Source organism: Suncus etruscus, chromosome 3 (assembly GCF_024139225.1).
Source record: "Suncus etruscus isolate mSunEtr1 chromosome 3, mSunEtr1.pri.cur, whole genome shotgun sequence".
In the NCBI taxonomy this organism is placed as follows: domain Eukaryota; kingdom Metazoa; phylum Chordata; class Mammalia; order Eulipotyphla; family Soricidae; genus Suncus; species Suncus etruscus.
In genome coordinates, this window is record NC_064850.1 from 21,905,064 (window position 1) to 21,932,592 (window position 27,529).

Consider the following 27,529-nt stretch of genomic DNA (forward strand, 5'->3'; position numbering starts at 1 on the left):
AGCACAAATTTCATTTTATTTTTCCTTTTTGGTTTTGTTTTTGGACCATACTCGGCCCAGTAACCCCAGCTCAGGGGTTACTTCTAGCTCTGCACTCCGAAATTACTCTTGGAAGACTTGAGAGACCATATGGGTCTCCCATATGGGGATCAAATCTGGGTTGTCTGTATGCAAGGTAAGCACTCTCCCTGCTGCTGTGCTACAGCTCTGGCTCAGCAAGTTTTTCTTTCCAACCTTTTTTAGGGGCAGAGGTTGGGGCCATACTGTATGGTGCTCAGGGATTAAATGAGGGTCTGCTTAAGTGGGATGACAAGGTAAGTACTATACCTCCTGTAGTATCTACTTATTTTAGGGGAGGGGGACCACAGCCAGCAGCCCTCTGGGGTTATTCCTGGTTCTGCACTCAGAAATCACCCCATGAAAGCTCAGGGGACCATATAGGATGCCGGGAATAAAATTACCGTCTCCTGGGTTGGCTGCGTGCAAGGCAAATGGCCTACTGTTGTGCTGTTTTCTGCCCCCTTCCCCCGAAGTATCTACTTTTTCCTTAAAAGAACTTTTGGTCACACGTCAATGCTCAAGGGTTAGTCTGGCTCTGCACTCAGGAATCACTCCTGGTGATCCTTGGGAGACCATATAGGATGCCAGATTGAACCTGGGATGGCTACATACAAGGCAAGTGCTCTATCTACTGTACCACAGCTCCAGTCTTTCTCTTTTTTTGGTTTTTGGATCACAACCAAGAATGCTCAGGGATAATTTCTCATGTTTCTGGTGTGTGTGTCTGTGGAGATTTGGGGGTGGAGGAATGTGCTGAGGATTGAAGATGGCTCAGGCTCATACAAGGCAAGTGCCTTAACCCCTATACAATCTTTCTAGCCCTCATGCACTACTTTTTGAACCTAGTAACAAATAAAAAATAAATCCTGGGCCCAAAGAGATTGCGCAGGGGTTAAGGCACTTACCTATCATGTAGCCAGTCCAGCATATGGTCGTATAGTCTCACAGATATGGTCTCTCTCTTTCTCCTTCTCAGCAGAGAGCCAGGAGTAAGCCCTGAGAAGTATGGGTCAGGCCCAAAAACAAAACAAAGAACTCAAAAGAACAATTTTATTAGTTTTTATTCCTTAACAGCGCCATCACTCTGGGTATTATAAATTCTCTCGGGCCCGGAGAGATAGCACAGCGGCGTTTGCCTTGCAAGCAGCTGATCCAGGACCAAAGGTGGTTGGTTCGAATCCCGGTGTCCCATATGGTCCCCCGTGCCTGCCAGGAGCTATTTCTGAGCAGACAGCCAGCCAGGAGTAACCCCTGAGCACCGCCGGGTGTGGCCCAAAAACCAAAAAAAAAAAAAAAAAAAAAAAAATTCTCTCTATATAAATACTTGTAAAGAAAAAACAAATGGGGACCAAAGTAATAGCAGAGTGGGCAGGGCGTTTGCCTTGCATGTGGCCAATCCAGGTTCAATCCCTGACATCCTATATAGTCCTCAAAGCCTGCCAGGAGTAACCCTGAGCAGGACACACTGGGTGTGTCCCTAACACAAGACAAAATAAAACAAAAAACAAATGAAGGGTGGGGTGTGTGTAGAGAGAGCTCAACAGACTGGAGTACAGGCTTTGTATGTAGAAGGTCTGGGTTGGATTCCTGCCACCACACAGTCCCCAGGACAATGCCGGAAGTGACTCCTAGCCTAGCTAGGAGTAGATGTGAGCCCTGTGGGTGTGGCCTTAAATTTAAAAAGAAAGAGAAAAGAAAAAAGCAGCAGAGAAAGCAGATGGTAAGTAGCAGGTATCTTTTCTCTAGCCAGTCCTGCCACAACAAATGGCGTTATTAAGTCCAAACAGTCATGAAACATGGCGTAACACCTTTCTAGAAAGGAGGACCAAATTCTTGTTCCCATCTGAAACATCAGCATCCCTTTACACAGATGGCAGTAAATATCTTCATTTTATGAGGGAGAAAACAGGTCCAGAGAAATGTAAAGTAATTCAGCTCAGAGTACTGTGAGTCAAGTTACTGGGAATATAAAGATTAAAATTCGAATGCTTCAAGCACTTTCCAGACTCTGTATAATCAAAAAACGACAGCAGTGACTGGAATAACAAAGACTGTCCTTTGTGAGTGAGAAAGCCACAAAGAAGGCTCAGGGCAGAGCAAGACAGGGTTGGGCCGAGAGAACTCCAATAGCATGAACAATACAGCCAATACAGCAGGGAAAAAATGAGTCCCTGATACACTAACCCTCCAAGACAGATACAGATCTTTAATTTAAAATCAAGTAAGTTTATTCATGGAAAAACAGTTACAGAACACCCTCCGGATATTTTCAAGCCCAACAATTAAAGCTGCATAAAAGAGGCTGCAGGGAGATTCCAGAAACTCGAGTGGCACCTGCAGCATAGTGGTGAGGAAATTCTTTTTTTGTTGTTGTTGTTTCTTTTTTTTGGTTTTTGGGTCACACCCGGCAGCGCTCAGAGGTTACTCCTGGCTCTATGCTCAGAAATTGCCCCTGGCAGGCACAGGGGACCATATAGGATGCCGGGATAGGAACCACCATCCTTCTACATGATAGGCAAACGCCTTACCTCCACGCTATCTCTCTGGACCTGAGGAAATTCTTTTACTGGGGATGTGATTTCCAGTCCTGCTGCCTTAATTTGGATAGTATGCATCGCTGAAGACTAGAAAAGGAGATCAAGGAATCTGACACTGACTGAAAAAACTAGACAGGTGAGATTAATGGCTGGTGCTCAGAACCACCAAAATACATTTGTGATTTTTACCACCAACCACCAGCTGCGGTGGCCGGAGGGGTATTTCATTCAGCATTAGCGAATTCTGAGCCATCTATGGAGACTCATAGATATGGAAACTCAGTCCTGTTTCCCTCAGAAACAGCGGGCGAGGCTGAGCAGGCTGCTGGGAAGGCCTCTTCCCACCCAGCCCCACCCAGCCCTTGCCTCTGAGCAAGACTCTTCAGGATGGGCTCCAGAGTCACGGGGTGATCAGGGGGAGTGTTTCTGGCTCTGTGCTCAGGTCTGTGGTGGCCTGGTGGTTTCATGGGAGATCTGTCCAGGTCTCAGCTGTGAGGGTCTAACCTGGCTCGTTTCACCTGGTCACTATTGTCATCCGGATGGCAGGACCCTTGTGTGGCGATGTCTCTTTTATGCTCGCCTGCAGACTCCGGGGGGAAGTCCTGGTCTGGGGCCAGCACCTGTCGCACCGTCATATTCACTCGAGCTGTTCTCAAATAAGCGGTGCACACCTGCAGGTCTTCCTCCGAGCAGGGCTCCACCACCGTGTCCGAAGGGAGCTGGGCGGGCAGCAGAGTCTCCAGGCAATGAGGCAGGCTGGCACTCTCGGGACTCGGGAGGACCCGTGGGACTGCGTGGTTCAACAGGCGGCTGAATCCCGACATCACCATGATGTCGCCACTGTGCATAAACATAGCTGTGGGGGCTTCATCTCGCTTGAGGCCACCCAGGAGAAAGATGGCAGACTGGCCAAAGCTAGGAGAAAACCAAACAGTGAGAACACTGAGTAAGTCTGTGACTAGCCACCATAGGAAGCTTGTGCCAAAAGCATCACACAGCCCTCCACCCCTCTGCCCAAATTCTGGCTGATATTTTTGTTCCCACATACTGTCTTTTTTTTTCTTTTTTGGTTTTTGAGCCACACCCGGCGGTGCTCAGGGGTTACTCCTGGCTGTCTGCTCAGAAATAGCTCCTGGCAGGCACGGGGGACCATATGGGATACCAGGATTCGAACCAACCACCTTTGGTCCTGGATCGGCTGCTTGCAAGGCAAACACCGCTGTGCTATCTCTCCGGGCCCCCACATACTGTCTTATTATTACTTTTTGGCCATGTTTGGACTAAACCTAGTGCCCCTTATATGTGAAAAAGAGCCTTACCACTGAGCAACATTTCTGGCCCCAATGTTTCTTTTGTTTATTTTGTGGGATCACATCTGATGTGTTTAACTGCTTCTTCAGGTTTTATGTTCAGGGGACCATCGATATGTGGTGCTGGGGGGGGGGTGGTGTCAAACCAGGGTTGACTGCATGCAAGTGCCTTAACTTTTATACTCTCTCTGGTCCCCCAAATCCTCCATTTAAAACTGTGCTAAGAGCAGAGTGATAGCACAGCTTGTCTTTCACATAGTCAACCTGGGTTTGATTACTGGTATCCTATAGAGCTAGCTAGGAGTGATTCCAGAGTGCAGAGCCAGGAGTAAGCCCTGGGCACTGCAGGATGTGGCATAAAAACAAAAACAAATAAAACATTTCAACAACAATAATATTCAGGGAGATAAAGAGCATCAACTACTCTGACTTTTTTTTTTTTTTTTTTTTTTGGTTTTTGGGCCACACCCTGTGACGCTCAGGGGTTACTCCTGGCTATGCGCTCAGAAGTTGCTCCTGGCTTCTTGGGGGACCATATGGGATGCCGGGGGATCGAACCGCGGTCCATCCTAGGCTAGCGCAGGCAAGGCAGGCACCTTACCTCCAGCGCCACCGCCCGGCCCCAACTACTCTGACTTTTGTGCTTCTTCTCTTTCAATAACCCAAAGGGTTGGTCACTTTGTCTTGCTCTAGTTTAGTCCACAGACACTGACTTCTCATTACCAAAGCAAAGCCTTTCATTATCCACACAGCTTAAACTGAAACATTACCTGTCATTTTCTGTGTGTGCTTAAAAGACTAAGCAAGTGCTTAGAAGTGAAAGAGTAGAGTTCACCCAACCACTCTTAAGAATGCTGTAGACATGTTAGAGAGTGATAGCACAAGAGGTAGGGTCTTTGCCTTGCACACAGTCGACCTGAGTTAGATCCCATGCATCGTATATGGTCCATTGACCACCGCCAAGAGTAACCCCAAGCACAGCTGGATGTGACCCAAAAACCAAAAACAAAAGCTGCAGGAAAAGAATGACAGCAGACTGTCCTTGCAATCCTGAGATAGAACTCACCTGAATGACAGCAGGGGTTTGGAGTGGTCGAGTTCCGATCTGTCGACATGGATCCCCAGCGTGGAGTCAAGCCGATAGTAGTTCAGGATACCTGCTTCCGCTCGGAAACCCTGAAATCCACAGGCAGCAGCGACTTGCTCTGAGAGGAAAGCCAGGTCAGAAGGGAAAGGTGTATAATGATCTGCTGAGTATTGCTTTGATAAAAGTAGGGAAAATAAGAAAAATAAACAATGATCTCAGGAAAACTGGACACGGTGGCATAAAAAAACCCCTACTGTTTTAAAACCATCTAGCTACAAGCCCCCCCCCACAGCACAGCATCACTCGAGCACTCCTGGTAATGGGGACAAGGCCCAACTAACTTTTGGATTAAGAGCAGAAGCACAGCATACAACGCTCAGGGGGGCAGGGTAAGCCAGACAGCAATGTGGCAGAGAGGCAGTAGGGGGAGCAATTACCTTCGTTCTCTGGGAGGGGATCCCTCTCCTATCCTGAGTTCCATTAGGGAAATGAAGGAAAACAGGGCAACTCCCCCGAGCAGTTCCGTTCGGGGTATGCAAATGTTTAATGCGATTTTTTGCGATTTTTTTCTTACTTACGCGATTTTTTATTGCGAATATTCGGTAAGCGAAATCCCTTATGTGGCCCTGTCTCACCCTGACTTTGCCTCCTGTGGCCCCCAGGTAAATTGAGTTTGAGACCCCTGTTCTACAGGCTGCAACTACATGTTAGGCAAGGACCCTAACCTTTGTACCAACATTCTGGCCTTGTCTATGTACTTTTTAAATTTTGTTTCACTTTTCTCTGATTAAACAAAGGTGTTTTTGGGGGATGGGGAGGGGTTGGAAGGGGGTTGGCTACACCTAATGATACTCAGGGCTTACACCTCAGGAGTCACTCTTGGCTGTAAAATACATGTAGTGTTAGGGACTGAATCAGGGTTGGTCTGTGCAAGGCAAGTAAGTACCTGAATTCCTAGACTAGTCTCGCCCTTAGAGGTTTTTGTGTTTGCTCTTGGCCACACTCACCCAGGGATGACTCATAGCTCTGCGTTTAGGGATAACTCCTGGCATGCTAGGAGAACCAAACGGGGTGCCAGGGATTGAATCTGGGTTGGTTACATGGAAAGCAAGTAACTTACTGACTGTACCATCTCTCTGGCCCTACCCCTAAAATGTTTGGTGATTTTCAAGCTTCCACTTTTTGTTGTTTGCTGGATTTGGGGCCACACCCTGCTGTGCTCAGGGCTTACTCCTGGCTCTGACTTAAGGATCTTCCCTGGCAGGATCAGGGGAACAGAGAGCCTGGGGCTGCAGGTCACGTCATTAGAGTAAAAGGCAAACATCTTATTTGCTGTACTATTGTTCCAGCCCTACTATAATTTGTTTGTTTTTGATTTTAAGACATATCTATCTGGCTGTACTCAGGGCTCACACCTAGCCCTGCTTTTAAGGATGACTCCTGACTGAGTTCAAGGATCACTCCTGGAGGGCTCAGGGAACCATATAGGATGCTTGGGATTGAACTGTATGCAAGACAAGTATTTTGCTCACTGTACTATGATTCTGGTCCCACAATCTCTACTTTCCTTAGTGAATGAAGCTGACTTTGTTGAGTCTTACCTAGTAGTGCTTAGGGGACCATATGCAGTGCTAGGGATTAAATAAGATTTGGCAACATGGAAAGCAAGTGCCTGAAATCTTGTATTATCATGCTAGTAACAGATAAAATAAGGGTTTTTTTTTGGGGGGGGGGATAATACTACAAACAAGAGTACTCCTGGTAGTGCTCAGTCCCTAAGTGTAGAGCATTCTTTCTCTTTCCTACTTGCTCAGACCTTTATAAAGTAATTAATGGTAATTCCTTATGAGCAGGGAAAGGTGTAGCTAGATCTTGAAGACTTTTTTTCTGAGTCAAAAGATGAGAAAACCAGAAGTATGTGCAAGACTTTGTTTACTCCAGGCAAACTACTATGTAGAAAATAACGCTCAACACTAACCCATAGTGGAAATAAAAATAAACATGAAGTTCTGTTCTGAAATGCAATAAAGAGCCATGGCCTTGGAATCAACCTATTTAGAGAAAGCACTGAACTAAGGACATCTGATAAAATAATACAACCTGAGGGCACACAAAGAAGACAAATGTTCACAATAAATAATCTAGACCTCTTGAGATATGGTGTCAAGAAGATTTTAGGGGAAGAGACAGAGATACTTCTACAAAAGCATACTTTAAAGCTTAGTCAGGAAGAAAACTATCAAGAAGCATAACAGGGAATAAATAATTGAAAAAATTGAGGATACCTTACTGTCCCAGTTATAGTGGTAGCCGAGGGTCACCCACCGCAGCTTCTCTAGCAAACTTCGGGGTCTTCGTTTATTCACGTCTTTACTGCTGCAAAGATTGGAGGGGATTCATTTCAATGGCAACAATCCCTTCCACAGACCCTAGACAGCAGGGGTCCTCAAACTTTTTAAACAGGGGGCCAATTCACTGTCCCTCATACCATTGTAGGGTCTACTATAGTAAAAACAAAACTTATGAACGAATCCTTATGCACACTGCATATACCTTATTTTGCAATGAAGAAACAAAACAGATACAAATACATTATGTGGCCCGTGGGCTATAGTTTGAGGACCACTGCTAGAGTCTAAACCTAAGATTCCACAGCACATGCAGCCCAATTGTGATAAATCAACAAAATAGCGAGCTAATTAAGAATATCATAATAGGGGGCCCGGAGAGCTAGCACAATGGCATTTGCCTTGCAAGCACACGATCCAGGACCAAAGATGGTTGGTTCGAATCCTGGTGTCCCATATGGTCCCCTGTGCCTGCCAGGAGCTATTTCTGAGCAGAGAGCCAGGAGTAACCCCTGAGTACCGCCGGGTGTGGCCCCCCCCCCAAAAAAAAGAATATCATAATAGGGGCAGGCTGCTTACTTTGCATCTAGTTACATCTAGCCAACCAGGTTTGATCCTCACTATCTCATAGTCCCACCAGGAGTAATTCCTGAGAGCAGAGCCGGAGCAACCCCTGAGCATTAGTGGGTGTGACTTTAAAAATAATAAAATAAAGAAATAATTATAATTGGGTTTGGAACAATAGTACAGTGTGTAGGACACCTGCTTTGCAGAAGGCTAAGGTAGGTAGAATCTTGGCATCCCATAAGATCACCTAAGCCCTGCCAGGTGAGTGATCCCTAAACACTGCTGGGTGTGGCCTCAAAAATCAAAACCGAAAGAACATAATAATAGTTAAAAACTTGTTAGCACTTCACATTTTTAGTTGCTGGCTCTAAATCCTGCTAAAGGAGATTTATTTTTTGGGCCATATCCAGTGGTGCTCTGGGGTTACTCCTGGCCCTGCATTCAGGAATCTGCTGGTGTGCTTAAAGAATCACGAGATGCTGGGGACCAAAACCAAGACAGGTGAAAGGCAAACCTTACCTGCTACACTCTTTCCAGCCCTTGAATGGGAGGATTTTATTTAAGTTCTTAAATTACTTTATTTAAACACCATGGTTTACAAAATTGTTCATAACATGGGGCCGGAGAGATAGCATGGAGGTAGGGCATTTGCCTTCCATGCAGAAGGACGGTGGTTCGAATCCCGGCATCCTATATGGTCCCCCGAGCCTGCCAGGAGCAATTTCTGAGCATAGAGACAGGAGCAACCCCTGAGCACTACCAGGTGTGACCCCAAACCCCCCTCCCCAGAAGAAATTTGTTCAGAACAGTTGTTTCTAGCCTTCAATGTTCCAACACCAATCCAATACCATTGTCCTCAATTTCCCACTCAGTTCCAAGCCTGCCTCTTTGGCAGGTACCAAATAATTTACTATATAGTGCTTGTTACAACTAAATGGCAATGGAAATATTAAAGAACTTCAGTATCAGAAAATTTATGAAAACTGTTGTTTCTCAAAAGGGTCATTAAATCACTGTACTAAGTTGTTTGTTGCTAGTTGTGCATTTGTTAATACTGTGTGTTGAGTTTATGCGGATTCTATTCTACTTTCATGTCTGATTTGGTGTGTGATGTGTCAGTACTGAAGAATTTTGAGGTGTCATGAACCACATAATCCAGAAATTCCAGGCTTTGTAGAGTTGGCTGATTAGCTTATATGGCAGCAGTTGTGGGATATGGTCGTAACTTCTGGGGCTTCTGGAAGTACAGAGGGAGCAGGAGGAAGCTATCTGCCCCCACTCTGAGAAAAATTCCAGTTTTCAGCCTCTTAAATTGGCATATCTGGCATTTTTATTGGTTAGGTGTCTCTGCAGAGGTTAGTGGTGAGCAGTGAAGTTGGGCCATTGGCGTGGCTGTGACTATGCACTCACTTGGCGTGTCTGAATGAGATCAATTTTAAATGCCTAGTTTCCAGCAGCTCGATAATGATAAAGCAAGAACGACAACAGAATCATCTTTACTGGACTATGGGGAATAGAACAGAGAGCACAATGGGCAATTAAAAATTTGGCTAATAGACTATGTTCAATTTGGTTGCTACAGTGAGGTCTGGTTAATCACAGTTACCACTAGGTCCAAAGACTGTAGCTTCCCACAATCACAGGTTGGAGGGGAAGTTTGGCAAAATACAATCTGTGATTAAAAATGACTGGTCTAATATGACTTCTTGAATCCTGTGTAACATAGCTAATTGAGGCTGAGCTAATAATTAAGGACCACTGCAAAAGACTTGGTTTCTAAAATATCCTTGTTTCAGCCACAGCAGCCATGAAATAGAGGTGACTTTCTGCAGGTATAGCGTATCTCATCCACTAGATGGATTTACTATTCTCTAAATAGAAAGCTTACTAGATTTAACTCTAAAATTTCTAAAAATAAGAGAAGGCTGGGCCTACTTTTTGTCCTTTGTAATCTGCCTCATTAATCAATCAAAAAAGATTTTTTTTTGGTCCAAGAACCACCGCTGTTCTTCTTAAAAAAGATTAGAATGCATCAGAGTTCATATTCTGACAGGAGCTGACAGATATGTACAAGAAGTGAGGAGAATTCAAGGCAGTATAAACTAGCATTTAATGGAACAGAGTGAGTCTGTAAGATGGGGCCGGGCGGTGGCGCTGGAGGTAAGGTTCCTGCCTTGCCTGCGCTAACCTAGGACGGACCACGGTTCGATCCCCCGGCGTCCCATATGGTCCCCCAAGAAGCCAGGAGCAACTTCTGAGCGCATAGCCAGGAGTAACCCCTGAGCGTCACAGGGTGTGGCCCAAAAACCAAAAAAAAAAAAAAAAAAAAAAAAGAATCTCTAAAATTAAGAAAAAAAAGAGAGGGGATAAGCAACAGCACAGCAGGGAAAGACTTTGTCCTGAATGTGGCCAACCTGGCTTCAATCCCTGGTTCAACCCCATACAGTCTCCCGAGCACTGTCAAGAGTAATTCCTGAGTAAAGAGCCAGAAGAGAGTCCTGAGCACTGCCAGGTGTGGCCCAAAAACAAACAAACACACACAGTAAAAGGAGAGTTCAAAGTCCACTGTCCAGACATGGCGGGACAGCAGTGCTGGGAGCAGGGCATGGCCCTACCTATAGTTGGCTACTGGCATCAGACAGGGTGCTGCAGCAAGTGGAGGCAACACAGCACCTACATGGAACCAGAGGGCTTATAAGAGGCAAATGGAACTCACTCTGCTGTCTGACAAAATTTTACAGAATAGATGCTATCTGTTCTCCCAGTTTCCATTAGAAGGACATCGTGACACAGACATCAGAATGCAGAACTAGGAGGAACAGAACCAACCCTGACTAAGAACAGCCAGGCAGAGGCACGGCAGGCTCCTGGAATGGGATGGGGGAGAGCTGCCCCATTCCCAGAAACACTATGCACTGGGCCTCATTTGAACACGAACTATGCTAATGGAACTCGTCTGCTTTTCCTCCAGAACACTGGGAAGTGCTGAGGAAGGCTGACCAGCTCCTCACAGAGGGCTTTGCTGGATGAGAGCCTCACGTATGCTGGTTGGAGCACGAAGCACATCTTCACTGGGAGAAGCCCGGGAAGCCTTGCCTGCTTCTTCCTAAAACTAAAACCACATGCATTTTCCCTAAAATGATTTGCCTTATTATTATTATTTTATTTTATTTTATTTTTGGTCACACTCAGTGTGCTCAGGATCACTCCTAGTGGGCTCAGGGAACTGTATGGGATGTCGGGGATGAAACCCCAGTCAGCCATGTGCAAAGCAAGTTCCCTACCAGCTGCACTATTACACTATTCCCATGCCTTGTATCTTTAGAGTAAGTTTCTTCCATGCTGTGTCTTGGGAATCCTATGCTCAGTCACTGAGCCTGGGGTGGTCTGGGGGCTCTGGCATACTGGAAAACTGAACAATTTAGGGAAAAAGAGATGCTGGTTTGGTCAGTGACTGTATGAGCTGATATGAAGTTACTATGGATAAGCACCATTATTCACATTTGCTGTGCATAAAAAAAGATGACAGTAGCCAGTGATAGCACAATGGATAGGGTGTTGGCCTTGCACATGGCCGACTGGGGTTTGATCCCCAGCATCCCTTATGGACCCCTGAGCCATATGGGGGCATTCCTGGCCACAGGAATGTGGTCAAAGAATAAAAACAAAACACAATTCCTTGATGTTCCTCTCTATTGCAGATTTGATTGGAGTAATTTTGAGATGGAAAAGTTCATCTTACTTCTGTCCTCTCAGTATATGCCTTCTTACTCACTGGTTGGAAACATCTTTGCATGTAACACCTTGGATTGGTGTTTAGACCACCTGGTCCCACCTTCTGTGTGGTGTCTTCCTTCAGAATACTCGAATTTTCAGAAAAATGTACTCTTGCATTTCCAGACCTCCACAGAGATTGGTGCTTCTTAGGAGCAAAGGGCAAACATGTGGGAACTCCTGAAAATCTGTTTCTCCCTCCATGCAGGTGCGTGTGGATTATTTTCCAAACTGCCATTTGCTTCCAGACAAGCCCCACTATCTCCGTCTCTCCAGTGTTTTGATTTTAGAACCCAAGGATTTAATTCTATAATCCACTCACAGCATTACTCTGTTATGGCTAAGTCTTTTTATTTTAGTTTTGAATTTTGGGCCACACTCGGTGATGCTCAGGGGTTACTCCTGGCTATACACTCAGAAATTGCCCCTGGCTTGGAGAATAGGGGACACTGGGGATCAAATCGAGGTCTGTCCTGGGTCAGCTGTGTGCAAGGCAAACAGCCTACCACTGTGCTATCGCTCTGGCCCATAAATGGCTAAGTCTTAACTCCCTTCTCTCAATTTTCACAATCACTGGTCTCCAAGCCCTGCTGACAATTATTTTTTGGTCTTTGTCTGTTTGGGGGGTGGTTAGGACTTACTGCTGGTTCTGCACTCAGGGAGCACGCTGGTGGGGCTTGAGGAGCTATATGTGATGTCGAAGATCACACCTTGCTTGGCTATGTGCAAAGCTGTGCACACATTCAGACCCTATTGACAATGTTTATTTTTCAGTCCTTTATCACAGTCTGCATGGATTATTAAGCTAAATTTTTTAATTGTGCTATTTGCTTATTTGTTGCTGATGGTGATTATGCCTGGGACTAAATCCAGGACTTCAAACATGTGTGCAACTGATCTTTCTAAAGCGAAAAAAATCAATTACTAATCTTGATACATTGCCACCATTTGCATCTTTCTTTTTCTGTTTTTAATATCTGCATCTTTCTTTTTCTTTTCTTCAGGGACATGCTGGCAGGGCTCAGGGGTTACTACTGGCTCTGTGCTCAGAAATTATTTCTGGTAGGCTCGAGGACCATGTGGGATGCCGGGGAGCGAACCTGGGATGACCATGTGCAAGGCAAACGCCCTACCCACTGTGCTATAGCTTTGGTCCCAATATTTGTATTTGTCTATATGGCACACAAATTCCCTTATAATCAGGTATAATTTTTCTTCTTCTTTTTTTGAGTCACATCTGAAGGTGCTCAGGGGTTACTTTTGGCTCACTCCTGGCAGGCTTGGGGAACCATATGGGATGCCAGGAATGGAACCTGGGTTGGCTGCATACAAGGTAAACATTCTAGCCACTGTATTATCTCTCCATCCCTAACTTTCTTATCCCTAATTTTCTCATCTTTTCTTCCAAGATGTCTCAGAAGAGAAGCTCCCCTTCATTTTCCATGGCTAATTCTCCTCTCTGGCCCACTTTCCCCCAGTTTTATACTGTTCCTCTATTGTTCCCCTGTGGGACCATGCAATTTTCCCTAGTCAACTCATAGCTCTGGTGCTGTCAATTCCTTAAGCATCTAGATTCTGGGGCTGGAGAGAGCACAGCAGGGAGGACACTTGCTTTGTACAAGGCTGACTCGGGTTTGATCCAGCCAACCAGGAGTGATTCCTGAGTGAAGAATCAAAGGGATTCAACTATGCAGAGCATGTGCTCTACCACTGAGCAATATCCCTGGGCCATAAAATTTAATAGATAATATATTTCTTTTTATTTGTTTTTTGGGTCACACCCAGTGCTCAGGGGTTACTCCTGGCTCTATGCTCAGAAATCACTCCTGGCAGGCCCCGGGGAACCATGGGAATGCTAGGATTCAAACCACCATCCTTCTGCTTGCAAGGCAAATGCTCTACTTCCATGCTATCTCTCGGCCCCGATAATATATTTCTTATAACATACTAATAAATTCCACAAAAGTGGCTTTGGTTAACAACTATGTACTGAATAAAATCCTTTATTTTATTTTATTTTTTTTGGTTTTTGGGTCACACATGGCAGTGCTCAGGGGTTATTCCTGGCTCTATGCTCAGAAATAGCACCTGGCAGGCATGGGGGACCATATGGGATGCTGGGATTCGAACCACCGTCCTTCTACATGAAAGGCAAACGCTTTACCTCCATGCTATCTCTCTGGCCCCAAAATCCTTTTAAAAAAAAAAAAAGTAAGGCTGGGGCTGGACAGATAGCATGGAGGTAAGGCATTTGCCTCACATGCAGGATGGTGGTTCGAATCCTGGCAACCCATATGGTCCCCTGAGCCTGCCATAGGTGATTTCTGAGCGTAGAGCCAAGAGTAATCCCTGAGGACTGCCAGGTGTGACCCAATAATCAAAAACCTAAAAAAAAAAAAAATGGTGTAAGGGGAGGCTGGAGCGGTGGTGCAGTGGGAAGAGCATTTGTCTTGCATGTGGCTGACCTAAGACAGAACGTGATTTGATCCCTTGTTGTCCCATATGGTCCCCCAAGCCAGGAGTGATTTCTGAGCACATAGCCAGGAGTAACCCCTGAGCATCACAGAGTGTGATCCAAAAAACAAAAACAAACAAACGGGCAAGGGTCAGAGAACTTGGTCATCCAGCCTGCTGTATGCAAAGCACTACATGGTTCCTGGCCACAAAGGCTGAGCAGAAAACTACACCCTTGATTCCAGGAGAGAGAGAAAAACAGAAGTTCTGTCTATTCTGCAGAAATCTCTTTCCATATCTTCTCACTTCTAGCCTCCATAATAATGTTGCAATCACTAAGTATTTAGTTTTCCTGAGTTTTGTGTCTTATACTAGAGTTATTTAGAAGTATGAGTAACTGGGAAATCTCACAGATGTGAGGCTTTTGTTAGAACTGTGACGCCCTGAACTGATATGAGTGCCGCCTCTGGATGACTGGGTCAGAGCTGACTGGTAGTCCTGTGGCATCGTGACAAGGTCTCCTCTCCAAGTAGAAAACAGGGAAGGGTGTGGCCAGGCACAGGGGAATTGTGGGGTCTTATGGTAGATAATTATAATTTCCAGGAAAACCTTTTCAACTGTAACTCCCCTTTCTGATATTCTGTGGGAAGCTGAGGGAACCAGTCTGTATTACTAGGGTGACTGACCATGACTCAGCCACTCTGAATGTCTTTTGCAGCCCAATTCCTTTGTTCCCAGTGAGGAAAACTGAACCGTGAACACACAGCGACAAAGAGCAAACAAGGACCCAATTCGATATTCAATGTAGTCAGCAACGTCCGAGCATATCAATCTTTCTCACCTATGACAACAGGAGGTATGGCTGGCACAATTTTTCTTCTTGCTAATTTATTTGATCAAAAAAAATTATCTTCCCTTGTTTACAGGATGATTTATTAAAGAGATTCATCTGAGTTATCTGAGATGGTGACAAGTGGGGTTTTTGCAAAGTCATTTATCAGAAGAAAAGAATCAATTATTTGAAACATTGGCTGGCTTAATAACAAGCTCTAATCTCTCTTGGATTAGCATCACTCGCTCATGATCTTTGCTCTCAGAGCCAAGGAAAATGCTCAGTCTTCAATCTGTATCATGAAGTTTAGGCCAAGGCAGCTTTAAAGAAAAATCATTTCTTTAATTTTACTTTGAATTTATTTATTTATTTTATTTTTGAGCCACACCCAGCTATATGCGGTGATCATTCTTGGCAGTCTTAAGGGAACAATATGGGGTACAGGGATTAAATCTGGGTTGGCCATATGCAAGACAAGTGCCCTTCCCAGCCCCCATGGCCCTACCTTCCTGGTGTCATCTCTTGCCAATTCTCTGCATGATTTCCAAGAAGCAATGTTCACAATCTGCCTACCTTTAATCAAACCATCCAAGTGACCCTTCATTCCCTGCACTTTGTGAATGAACTTTAATTATATGTTGACATGATTCTGTCATTACTTAAAATACAAATTTCTTTTTCTTTTTCTTTTTTTTCGGGGGGGTGGGGGTGGTCACACTTGGCAGCACTCGGGTTATTCCTGGCTCTGCACTCAGAAAACACTCCTGGCGGGGCTGGCGAGGTGGCGCTAGAGGTAAGGTGTCTGCCTTGCAAGCACTAGCCAAGGAAGGACCGCGGTTCGATCCCCCAGCATCCCATATGGTCCCCCCAAGCCAGGGGCAATTTCTGAGTGCTTAGCCAGGAGTAACCCCCGAGTATCAAATGGGTGTGGCCCGAAAAGCCAAAAAAAAAAAAACAAACACTCCTGGCAGGCTCAGGGGACTATGGGGGATACTAGAAATCGAACCAAGGTCCATCATGGGTTGGCAAGGCTTGTTAGCCTACTGCTGTACTATCGCTCCAGCCCCTAAAAATACAATTTTCTTGAAGGCAGGAACTATGACATCCAGCAGAATTCAACAGTTTTTGCTGAGTAAACACATGAAGTTACTCCAGAGGCTGAGCTCCTAGCTCACAGAACAACGTACTGTCTTACATATTACACCACTACACAGGCTACTCTCGTTATCCAAAGAAGCCTGAGCAGAAAGGTAAAAATCCTTTTTTCACAAAAATTTATTTTGAGCCTTATGCAAGACATGTTCAGAGCTTATTCCTGACCTCGTGTTTAGGTGGATCCTGGTGGTGAGGAACCATGTGGTGCCTGGAAACCCGAACCTCCAGCATATAAAGCATGTACTCAGCCTGTGAGCTAATTCAGCTCTCCTCGATCGATTTATCTGTCATTCCTTTTGGTTTTTGGGTCCTACCTGTGCTTTTATTCCTGTGATGATATGGTTAGAAAATCACTCCTGGTGGTGCTCAGCAATCTCTATTTGTTGCCAGGGATCAAGCAAAGTAAGTGCCTTAACCAGTATACTGCTTCTCTGGCCTCCTTCTAATACTTTTTAAGTTCCAGTTCAAATAGGTAGAAAAAATAAGAGACTAAAATCATTGTATCCTTTTTTGGTTTTGGGTTTCACTCAGCAGTGGCCAGGGGTTACTCCGGCTCTATGCTCAAAAATCAAAAAATCACTCCTGGCGGGCTCAGGGGACCATATAGGATGCTGGAGATCAAACTTGGCCATTTGGAAGGTAAGTACCCTATTAGCGCACTATCTTTCTAGCCTCTTTTTATCTCTTTTTACTTTTTTGGTTTGGGGGCACACCTGGCGTTGCGCAGGGGTTACTCCTGGCAATACTCATAAATTATTCCTGATAGGTTCAGGGGACCATCCGAGACATCAGGGATGAAACCCACATTGGCTGATATAAGACAAATGCCCTACCTGCTGTGCTATCGCTCCGCTCCCTTCTCCTCCTTGCATGATTTACCATACTTTTCGTGGTATAAGATACATTTCCCCCCAAAAAGTCCATCTTTTTTTTTTTTTTTTTTTGGTTTTTGGGCCACACCTGGCGGTGCTCAGGGGTTACTCCTGGCTGTCTGCTCAGAAATAGCTCCTGGCAGGCACAGGGGACCATATGGGACATCGGGATTCAAACCAACCACCTTTGGTCCTGGATCAGCTGCTTGCAAGGCAAACGCCGCTGTGCTATCTCTCTCGGCCCCTAAAAGTCCACCTTATGGAGTGAATGACACCTGGAGCTCAAGCCTGAGTGCAGGCGAGGAGAGCATCTAAAAACTAAGTACATCTTTGTCTTATACAGTGACAATTCTAACCACTTTATATCTTCTTTTTTTGAGCTGTTTAACGAGGAATTTTGGTGGAAGAGTCCCCCAGTTTAATGCTTATGATTGAACCATATCATGGGAATAATTGGTATTGTTCTTATGGCCCCCATATGCACCAATAACACCACGTGGCATTGCTTCTTATTTGCATAGGCACATTAAAATGGGAAAATACTATACATACAAATAAGATCCTATCTAATAGAGATTGGAACACACAAATCTTGTAGTGCAAAGGGACCTTACACCCTGAACATTGACATAACGACCTGGCACAGACCTCAGAAGAAAGGGCATAATCCATTCTCCCCTGAACCAGGGAAGCCATCCACGAAACATTCAGGCTGGTCTATAACATCACCTGGAAGCAATCCTCTACTACGGAAGACCTACACTGCTCAGACTTCGACCTGCTCAAAAGAGACTTCCCTTAACACTGAGAAGATTTAACAACAACAACGACCTGCTTACAGGACAGGGCTCCCTGCATTGCCCTTTGATTGTGAGGTGAAAGGAGAGGATGCTCCACATCCTGACTTCAATGTAAGATATGCAGATTCCAGGATCTTTAATACAGAAACATGATACCAACAACAGAGACTGTGTGAAAAATAAAAGTGTGTTGGCACTACAGACAATGTATTGGATTGGACGATCTAGCTTGCCTGGAGCCTAGACTTGGTCTTGTGCCAGGAAACTTCAGGGGTCTGGTCTCTTTGTACTTAGGCCAAGGTTATTTCTTTCCATGTCCCTCATATTTTGGTGGGCCTATGCAAACAACAATTGCCACTCTAACACCATTTTTACTGTGCTCCTTTGACTCTAATCCTTAAAAAGAACTCACTTAAAATTTGAGGTTAACTTAAGCTAATATGCATGTATATGGAAATGTAAGAAAATACTATGCCTGTAATGTTTAAGGAGTTCCGTAAGTTTTATGGCTTTAGATTGCCTTGTGTACTGTTAAGAAATATTATAATGTGTTACAATCTGGGGACTTGAGGGACAAAGTAATTGTACATGGATTCTGTCTTATTTATCTTAATGTTCTTTGGCTGAAATTTCAAAGTTAAGATATCAGCAAGGGGACTTCTGAGAATTATGTTATGGGTGATTGTCCTTCCACTGTAACTTTACCTTGTCCTCTTTCTTTGCACCCTTGTTCTCATAATTAAAAATAAAAATTAGGGCCCGGAGAGATAGCACAGCGGTGTTTGCATTGCAAGCAGCCGATCCAGGACCAAAGGTGGTTGGTTCGAATCCCGGTGTCCCATATGGTCCCCCGTGCCTGCCAGGAGCTATTTCTGAGCAGACAGCCAGGAGTAACCCCTGAGCAGTGCCGGGTGTGGCCCAAAAACCAAAAAAAAAAAAAAAAAAAAAAAAAAAAATAAAAATCAAAATTAAAAAAAAAAAGTAAATAAATTAAAAAAAAAAACTAAGTACATCTTATCGTCAGGTGCGTCTTATAGAATGAAAAATATGGTATTTCCGAGGGCAGGGACATAGCACGTGGGACTAGATGGCAAGCTCTGCATGTGGGACGCCTGATTTGATCCTGCCATGGCCCCATGAGCACATCTACAGGTGACCCTGAGCACCATCGGGTGTTGTCCCCAAGTAAGATAAAACAAATATTCCTTTTATCTCAGAACATTTTCCTTTCTTTTCTTTTTCCCTTTTTTTTTTTTTTTGGTTTTTGGTTCATCCCTGGTGATGTTAAGGGGTTACTCCTGGCAGGTTTGGGGGACCATACAAGACGCTGGGGAATTAAATCTAGGTGGCCACGTGCAAGGTTTACCCTTTGCATTACCGTTGAGTCCCTAAAGCATTTTGTTAAACACCTATTGTAAGGCTTTCCAAGCTCTATTATAATTAGCCCTTTTGACACCAAGTTCCTATCATAGTCTACATATTTATGAACGTAGGGAAAATACCTTTGTATCTCTAATGTCTAGCATAATACACAGTATACAAATGACTCCCAACAAATATATGTGGCAAGAATGAATGTTGAAACTTTAAAGCAGAAACATCCATTCAAATGAACAGGAGGTGAATGGGAATCAAACAGTTAATAGCACTGACTGCATCTAGGCAAGAAGCAGAGTTTTCAGTTTGACACCCCTGCCCCCAGGATGTCACGAGGTTCTAAAGAAATAAGTAGGAAAAAAAGGACTGCAGATGAATGATTAATGTGAATGAGTTCATATCTCAGTTATCAAAATCAAAATCTTAAAAATGGATCTCAATTTAATATAACTGTCAAAGCAACTGTCCAACTGTTCTGGGGAATGAATCTAATTGTGCTGTCTGCATGGAAATGAAGGGGAAATAAACAGCCCTGTCACTTGCAGTTTGCTGTTTAAGAGCAGGTCCCTGAATGACAAGGGCTGAACCGAATCCTGCTGTGGTACGTCAGGTTAAGACTTACCGCAGAAACTCTTTGCTTTGTTCCCACAGGTTGTGTGTCTCTTCTTTTGTCATATGCTTGTCCAGGTTACAGATATTAGGTTTCTGGCAATATAACTTAAGGCACTGCTTCACCCAGTGCCACTGGTAACCTGGGAGGAAGGGGTTGGGGATAAAAATAAATCCTATACCAAAAAAAAAAAAAAAAAAAAAAAAGAAGGGAAAGTCTCCATTAATGAAACAGCAAGTTTTGTTGATACTGTTACACCTGCTGCTTTATTTACTCCTCCATTTCCTTTTTTTTTTTTTTTTTTTTTTTGCTTCCAAAGGCCTCCAGAGTCTTAAGCAAATATTCTCATTCCTATTCTCCAGTTTTTTTTTTTTGTTTGTTTGGTTTTTTTTGGGCCACACCCGGCGGTGCTCAGGGGTTACTCCTGGCTGTCTGCTCAGAAATAGCTCCTGGCAGGCACGGGGGACCATGTGGGACACCGAGATTCAAACCAACCACCTTTGGTCCTGGATCGGCTGCTTGCAAGGCAAACGCCGCTGTGCTATCTCTCTGGGCCCTATTCTCCAGTTTTTTAAATTTTAATGCCCTACCACTGTGCTATCTCTCCGGACCCCTATTCTCCAGTTTTTATAGGACACATTTCTTCAAGTTAACATAAAGAAGATGATATTAAAAAAAAGCAAATATTATGTAAGCACCTCAGGTTTTTCAATATTTTTCTTTCTTTTAAAAAAATTACAAAAAGTATTTCACACAGCATGAAATTGAAAAGTTCAGGCCAGAGCCATAGTACAGCATAAAGGTGTACATAGTAAAGTCTTTTCTTGGGGGGAGGGGGCCACACCTGGTGATGCTCAGGGGTTACTCCTGGCTATGCACTCAAAATCGCTCCTGGCTCGGGGGACCATATGGGACTCCGGGGATCGAACCCAGGTCTGTCCTGGGTCAGCCGTGTGCAAGGCAAACGCCCTACCACTGTACTATTGCTCTGGCCCCTAAAGCATTTTTCTTATACACAGCCAGCCCAGGTTCAATCCTCAGCACCCTATAGTGTTCCCCTGAGTCTATCAGGAGTGTTCCTTGAGAGAAGAGCAGGAGTAAGTAAGGTCTGAGTACCACTGGGAGTAACCCCAAACCAAAACAAACAAAAACTGACAAATCAAAATTTTTATATGTCCAAGTTAACCATGTCTGAAAATGTAAAGCAGTTATTATGACTGATACCATGTTCAATATTTAATTTAATATTCTTCTAGTTTGTAACTAAGAACATCTAAATAATACGTAATTAAAAACCACAAATGAAAGGGCCAGAGCATTAGTGCAATAGGTAGAGTGCTTGCCTGTGTGTACCCACCCGGATTTGATCCCTGGTATCCCACATGTCACCTGAGGCCACTATGTCTGATCACAGAACACAGATGAATTCAGATATAGATGATCTGAACACAGCCAGATGTGGCCCCAAAACAAACAACAAAACCCTAAAAAACACAAAAAACATAACAAAGGAAGTGAAAGCTTTAAACTGGTACAGTTAACACCTACATTTCAAATTTGGAAATGCATATTTTCAAGCAGAAGTACGAAAGTATGAAGAATATACAATCTTGGAAAATTAGGAAAACAGGGGTCAGCGAGGTGGCGCTAGAGGTAAAGTGTCTGCCTTGCAAGCGCTAGCCAAGGATCAGGACCGCGGTTCGATCCCCCGGCGTCCCATATGGTCCCCCCAAGCCAGGGGCAATTTCTGAGCGCTTAGCCAGGAGTAACCCCTGAGCATCAAACGGGTGTGGCCCAAAAAACCAAAAAAAAAAAAAAAAAAGAAAATTAGGAAAACAACCTGCTACCAATATATTTCTAAATACTACCATATTGTTACTCCCGTATAGCAAGAAAAGTTCGTTTTAAAAATAGGTAAAATTCAGTGTTTAGGTGTGAACAGCTAGAGCTGGAAATACCTGAGTTTTTTTTTACATGTTTTTCTTAAAAGAAATAATAGTCTACAACTGTTACTCATGTATAGAATGAAACATGCCAAATCAGGTATCATTATTTATATTTTATTTTGTTTATTTTGGGGTCACACCTGGTGATACTCAGAGATCACTCCTGAATCTACACTCAGGAATCACTCTTGGCAATAGACAAGGATGGGTGTGGGGTGAAGGGAAGGAAATGGAAGGAATATGTGAGATGCCAGGGATTGAAATAGTCCGCCCTGTTCTAGGTAAATGCCCTATCTGCTGTACTATTCTCCAGCCCCTCATCATTTACAGTCATCCAAGATTTCTCTCCCCACTAATGCAGGCAAGGAAGGTGAAAATTATATTTAATTTAGGGGTTTTTGTCTATTTTTGGGGGGGTGGGAGGACCAAACCTGCGGCACTCAGGGGTTACTCCTGTGGCTCTGTAATCAGAAATTGCTCCTTGGGGATGGAGAGATAGCACAGGAGGCTGCAGTTATAGCACAGCAATAGGGCATTTGCCTTGCACGTGGCTGACTGGGAATGAACCAGGTTTGATTTCCAGCATCCATATGGTCCCGGAGCCTGGCAACAGTGAATTATTTATTTATTTATTTATTTATTTATTTATTTATTTATTTATTTATTTATTTTCTTTCTCCCTCCCTCCCTCCCTCCCTCCCTCCCTCCCTCGTGGGACCATATGGGATGCCAGGATTCAAACCAATGACCTTCTGCATGAAAGGCAAACGCCTTAACTCCATGCTATCTCTCCGGCCCCAGGTGTGGCCCCCAAACTGAAAACAAACAAATCGCTCCTGACTGGCTCAAGAATTTAGGCCAGAGAAACAGCACACAGGTGACAGCACTTGCCTTGCATGTAGCCAATCCCAGTTTGATCTCAGGTATTCTCTAGTCCCCTGAGCACCATAGTGAGATCAACTCCCAAGCAAAGAGATAAAATTAGAACTCAAGTACTGCTGGAAGTGGTCAAAAATCCCCCAAATAAAACAAAAATTTCTTCAAAAAGTTATAAAAAGATTCAACATTCTAAATCAGGGGTCTCAAACTCATGGCCCGCGGGCCGTTTGCGGCCCTCCGTACAACAACATTTTGTGGTCCTGCCCTAGAGGAATCTTTTTTTATTTTGTTTTGTTTTAGTTGTTTGGGTCACACCCCCCAATGTTCAAGGCTTACTACTGACTTTGCACTCAAGGATCACCCCGACCTTGTCTCCTGCGGCCCCCAGGTAAATTGAGTTTGAGACCCCTGTTCTAAATCAATCTATCAGAACTTCATTTCATTACTTGAATTCTCATTCCAAAAGATTGGCCCTGCTGATGGCAAGTTTTAAGCTGTTTTCTTCTGATACTGGAGAATGCAGGGACTTTGTGACAGAAGCGAGTGCTATGAGTCTCTCCGTCATTTCAGGGACTTGTCTTTGGGAGTGGGTGTTGAGCAAGTGGCAAGGAGTCCAGAGGCAACCTCCCTCACATTTTCATCTAGATAATGCATCACTTTAAAGAAGGGACTATGAACTCCTGCTCCATCCTCTGGGGATCTAAGTAAATGGAAATACTTGATAAGACAAAATTTAGAAGGGCCCTTCCAGTGAAACATTTCTGTTTTAGACTTTTATTTTGGGACCATACCCGGTGGTGTTCAGGGTTCACTCCTGGTTTTATATGCAGGAATTATTCCTGGCATTGTTTAGGGAACTGGATAAGATGCTGTGAATTGAACCTGGGCTTACCACATGCAAGACAAATGCCCTACACGCTATACTATTGCTCTGGCCCCAATAGTGAGACATTTCTGGGTGTTTAGTTTTCTTCACTGACTTGCCTACAGTGTCTCCTCTGGCATCAAAAAAAATGGCAGAAAGGTTTGCCTCCTGAGGCGAGCTGCACTTACCAGGGTAACCTTCCAGACCATAGGCCCTCCATTTGCTGACTGGTTGCAGACCGGCTCTATGTGCATCGTGTTCACTGACAGAAGACACACTTAGCTGAGACCTGATCACCTACAGGGAGAAAACAGAAGTCAAGGGCTATAAAGTGATTTCACAGGTTAACTTGGAGAACCTCAAATCTCTAAAGTTATTACTAGAATAGGGCAAAATTAGGTGTTACAATTCTAGGCTCCTAAACCTAGCCCTAACATGTAGCTAATGTAGTTAACATGTTAACTGTTAAGCCACTTAGAATTAGAATTTCAGTTTCCAGGCCCAGAGTAAGCTCAAAGAAGACCTTGGTTCAATCCCCAGAATATCACTTGAGCAACTCCAAGCACAGAGATGGGAGTAGCCCCTGAGCCTTACTGGGTGTGGGCCTAAAATAAATAAAAAATAAGTAAAACTTTTAATTTTAATAAAAATTTCCTTGTCAATGTACAGCAGCCACTAGAGACCTACATAAAGATAAGGTGAATAGTAATGAGGAGCAGGTTGAGTTTGAACTTAAGACTATAGTGTCCTATGATACTACATCTTATGACTGTGATTTGGGGGGGGGGGTTGGGTCACACCCAGCGGCACTTAGGGGTTACTCCTGGCTCTGAACTCATAAGTCATTCCTGGAAGGCTCCAGGGACCATGTGGATACTAGGGATTGAACTCAGGTCCATCCCAGGTCAGCTGCGTGCAGAGCCTTTCTGCTCTGTTACTGACTATGATTTCTTTAGGCCTTTAGATCATAAAAAGTGTCTCTGGTCCTGGAATATTTCAAGTTACAATGAGCTTTTCATTAATTAGCCACATTGGAAGTCTTTACAGAGAGATCTAAAGATTACCAGTCCAAGAAGGGTTTGATCAGTGTTTTCAAAGTGAGCAATTTTGGGGCAGAGCAGCGGTGCAGTGATAGGGCATTTGCCTTGCATGCGGTTGATCTAGGATAGACCTCAATTTGATCACCCAGTGTCCATATGGTCCCCCAAGCCAGGAGCAATTTCTAAGCACAAAGCCAGGAGTAACCCCTGAGCATCATGGGGTGTTGCCCAAAACGCGCAAAAAAAAAAAAAAAAAAAAAAAAAAAACCCAACCAAAAACAAAGTGAGCAATATTGTCTCTCCTCCATTACAGAGTACTAAGGGGGCAGTTTAGTCACCTAGGTAAAATTGGTGTTTTATTTGCCTAAAAAAGGTATATTTCCTGGAGGGAGAGGGCGCTAATTATTTTCTGGAGGGGTGCACATGAGGTGGCCCTTATGAGTTACTCCTGGCTCTCACTCAGAAATCACTCTTGGCAGGATGAAGAGAGGGGGCAGACCATGTGGGATGGTGGGGATGGAACCCGGGCCAGGAAGGAATAAGGCAAGTGTCTACCTGCTGTGCTATCACTCCACCCCTGACTTAATTTTAAAAATCAGTAGGTTAAATAATTGAAAACCTCAGAGTTAGATGAGGGAAAAAGTTCTAACTAGATAAAGAAACATTTCAAGGAAACATTGGCAACTTATTTGATAAAACATACTCTATTTTAGATGAAACCTCAAACTGAAACTTGGGTTTTTGCCCTTATTAACTGCTTAGAAACTAATCGGGGTTTGTGAAGGTTTCTTTGCACATAGGTATATTTTATGAAAGGCTCATGACATTGATTAAAGGGGGTTGGGTGTATGTAACTCAGTGGAAGTATACATGCCTTAAATGTGCAACGCCTTGGGTTGATGACTAGCATGTAAAATATTAAACACCCAAACCAAATCTTAGTTTGCTAAAATGATCCAACTAGAAATAGTCTTGAGTTTTTTCTTCTCTTTTCCTTAACATTTTTATCTCCAACAGAATAGCATAACTTGAATCATTCAGCCTCATGAATTGAGAGGGGAAAAGAAAGATACCAGGACCAGTCATCTGAACACATAGTGTAAATAAAAAATGACCAGACTGGAACACCAAACAGAATAAATACCCAACAACCTATAACAAGCTGTAAGGTGGAGACCAGTTACACTAGGATTCTGGGGGGTAAAGGAGGGATATGTGGGAGACAAGCTGGGAACAGGAGTGGAGGGAGGACAACATTGGTGGTGGGAAAGCTCTTCAATCATTGTCACTATGTACTGTAAATAATTCTGTGTAATGAACTTCAGTCACAATAAAAAAATTAATTGAAAAAAAAAAAAGAAATGAAAGAAAATAAATGCATTAACATTGTAAAAAAAAATAGTGTTGAGGGCCAGAGCAGTGGTATAGTGGTAAGGCATTGCCTTACAGGCGCCTGATCTAGGATGAACTGAGGTTTGATCCCCCTTCGTCCCATATGGGCCCCAAAGCCAGGAGCAATTTCTGAGTGCATAGCCAGGAATAACCAGTGAACGTCACAGGGTGTGGCCCCAAAACAACAAAAAAACAAAACAAAAACAAAAACAAAAAACCAGAAATATTCTTGGTGGCTTGCTAGGGCCCAGAGAAACAGTACAGCAGCTAGGGCACTTGCCTTGCATGAGGCCAACCAGGGTTTGATTCTTGACACTTCATGGAAAAAAAGGAATATTTAAGAGGAAAGAAACTTCTTTCCATAAATAAGTTTAGATTGCTTAAGTTTATGACATATCTTAGATCCTGTTCCCTTGGCCAAGAAGTGGTCCGGAGGAGAAATCAAAAAGTCTGTCTAATTAATTGCTCATAACAGTAAAATGGTTGTTGGGAATTCTCTTGAGTGCTGACTACTAGGTTCTTCTTCAGGCACCCAGCGCCTGGAAAGTTTTTATCTCAAACATTGTGTAATGATCTCCTAACTAGCATGCATTTAATACTACATAATAAATCCATCTGCACTCTCGGATCTGACCCTATTCTGTCATAAGTAGGCGACCGAAATAGTTGAACAACTGAAAATAATTGCTGTGATTCTCTGAGTGCTGACTACTAGGTATTTCTTTAGGCACCCAGGGCCTGATAAGTTTTTTGTTTTGTTTTGTTTTGTTTTTTTTGGGCCACACCCGGCGGTGCTCAGGGGTTACTCCTGGCTGTCTGCTCAGAAATAGCTCCTGGCAGGCACTGGGGACCATATGGGACACCAGGATTCGAACCAACCACTTTTGGTCCTGGATTGGCTGCTTGCAAGGCAAACGCCGCTGTGCATGCCGCTGTGCTAGATCTCCGGGCCCGCCTGATAAGTTTTTATTTCAAACACTTTGTAATGACTTCCTAAACAGGGTGCATTTAATACCACATAATAAATCCACTGACACTCTCAGATATGATTCTATTCTGTCATAAGCAGGTGACCCGACACTGAAAATGGTTGTTGTGATTCTGAGTGCTGACTACTAGGTACTTCTTCAGGCACCTAGGGCTGATAAGGGTACCCAGGGCCTGATAAATTTTTATTTCAAACATTGTGTAATGATCTCCTAACTAGCGTGCATTTAATACTACTAATAAATCCATCTTCACTCTCAGATATGACCCTGTCCTGTCAAAAGCACCCGACACTGTATATAAGGTTCCCCCTGCTCAGAGCCAGGATAGAGGCAAATGGGACAGCTAGAGAGGGCCAGGCCACTCCTCGCTCCATTACCTTGTGGGCAGCGGGTTCGGTCCCGCAGGCTGGGGGTACCGCCGAGAAATCGATGACCCCTCCCAGGTCCGTGCTCCCGGGCCGGCACTGCCGATAGAAGCGGAAAAGCTTTCGAAAAGCGTCTTCTCCGGGCTCTGCCGCCAGCGTGGCTATGGAGCCTATGGCCGCCGCCATCTTCCCCATGTCGGTGCCTGTGACCTCCTTTTGACCCGGAAGTAGTCGCCTCGCGCCAAGTTCTTCCGGGGTCGCGACCCAGGG

At 44.2% G+C, this 27,529-nt stretch overlaps 2 protein-coding genes across 2 annotated transcripts in view; one reads left to right on the forward strand and one right to left on the reverse strand.

The window, feature by feature from the left end:
- The window catches only part of SLIRP (SRA stem-loop interacting RNA binding protein), a 49,588-nt gene that overhangs the window by 12,028 nt on the left and 10,031 nt on the right, over positions 1-27,529 (forward strand). The gene's annotated exons all lie outside the window — the stretch shown is intronic.
- Positions 2,617-27,454, reverse strand: ALKBH1 (alkB homolog 1, histone H2A dioxygenase). Its single transcript, XM_049770443.1, has 6 exons — positions 27,272-27,454; positions 23,662-23,770; positions 19,796-19,958; positions 7,280-7,370; positions 4,974-5,167; positions 2,617-3,512 (listed from the first exon to the last, which is right to left on the reverse strand). The coding sequence occupies exons 1-6, from the start codon at positions 27,452-27,454 to the stop codon at positions 3,083-3,085; spliced, it is 1,170 nt and encodes a 389-aa protein (XP_049626400.1). The 3' UTR covers positions 2,617-3,082.

What these genes read in the sequence shown, in the direction of transcription:
- ALKBH1 (XM_049770443.1), bottom strand. Translation starts at nt 27,454, where the DNA reads ATGGGGAAGATGGCGGCGGCCATAGGCTCCATAGCCACGCTGGCGGCA. An exon ending in ACTATAACTGGGACAGTAAG is followed by an intron (nt 5,168 to 7,279) that starts GTATCCTCAATT and finishes CTTTTATCAAAG; the next exon opens with CAATACTCAGCAGATCATTA. An exon ending in AAACCCCTGCTGTCATTCAG is followed by an intron (nt 3,513 to 4,973) that starts GTGAGTTCTATC and finishes GTTTTCTCCTAG; the next exon opens with CTTTGGCCAGTCTGCCATCT.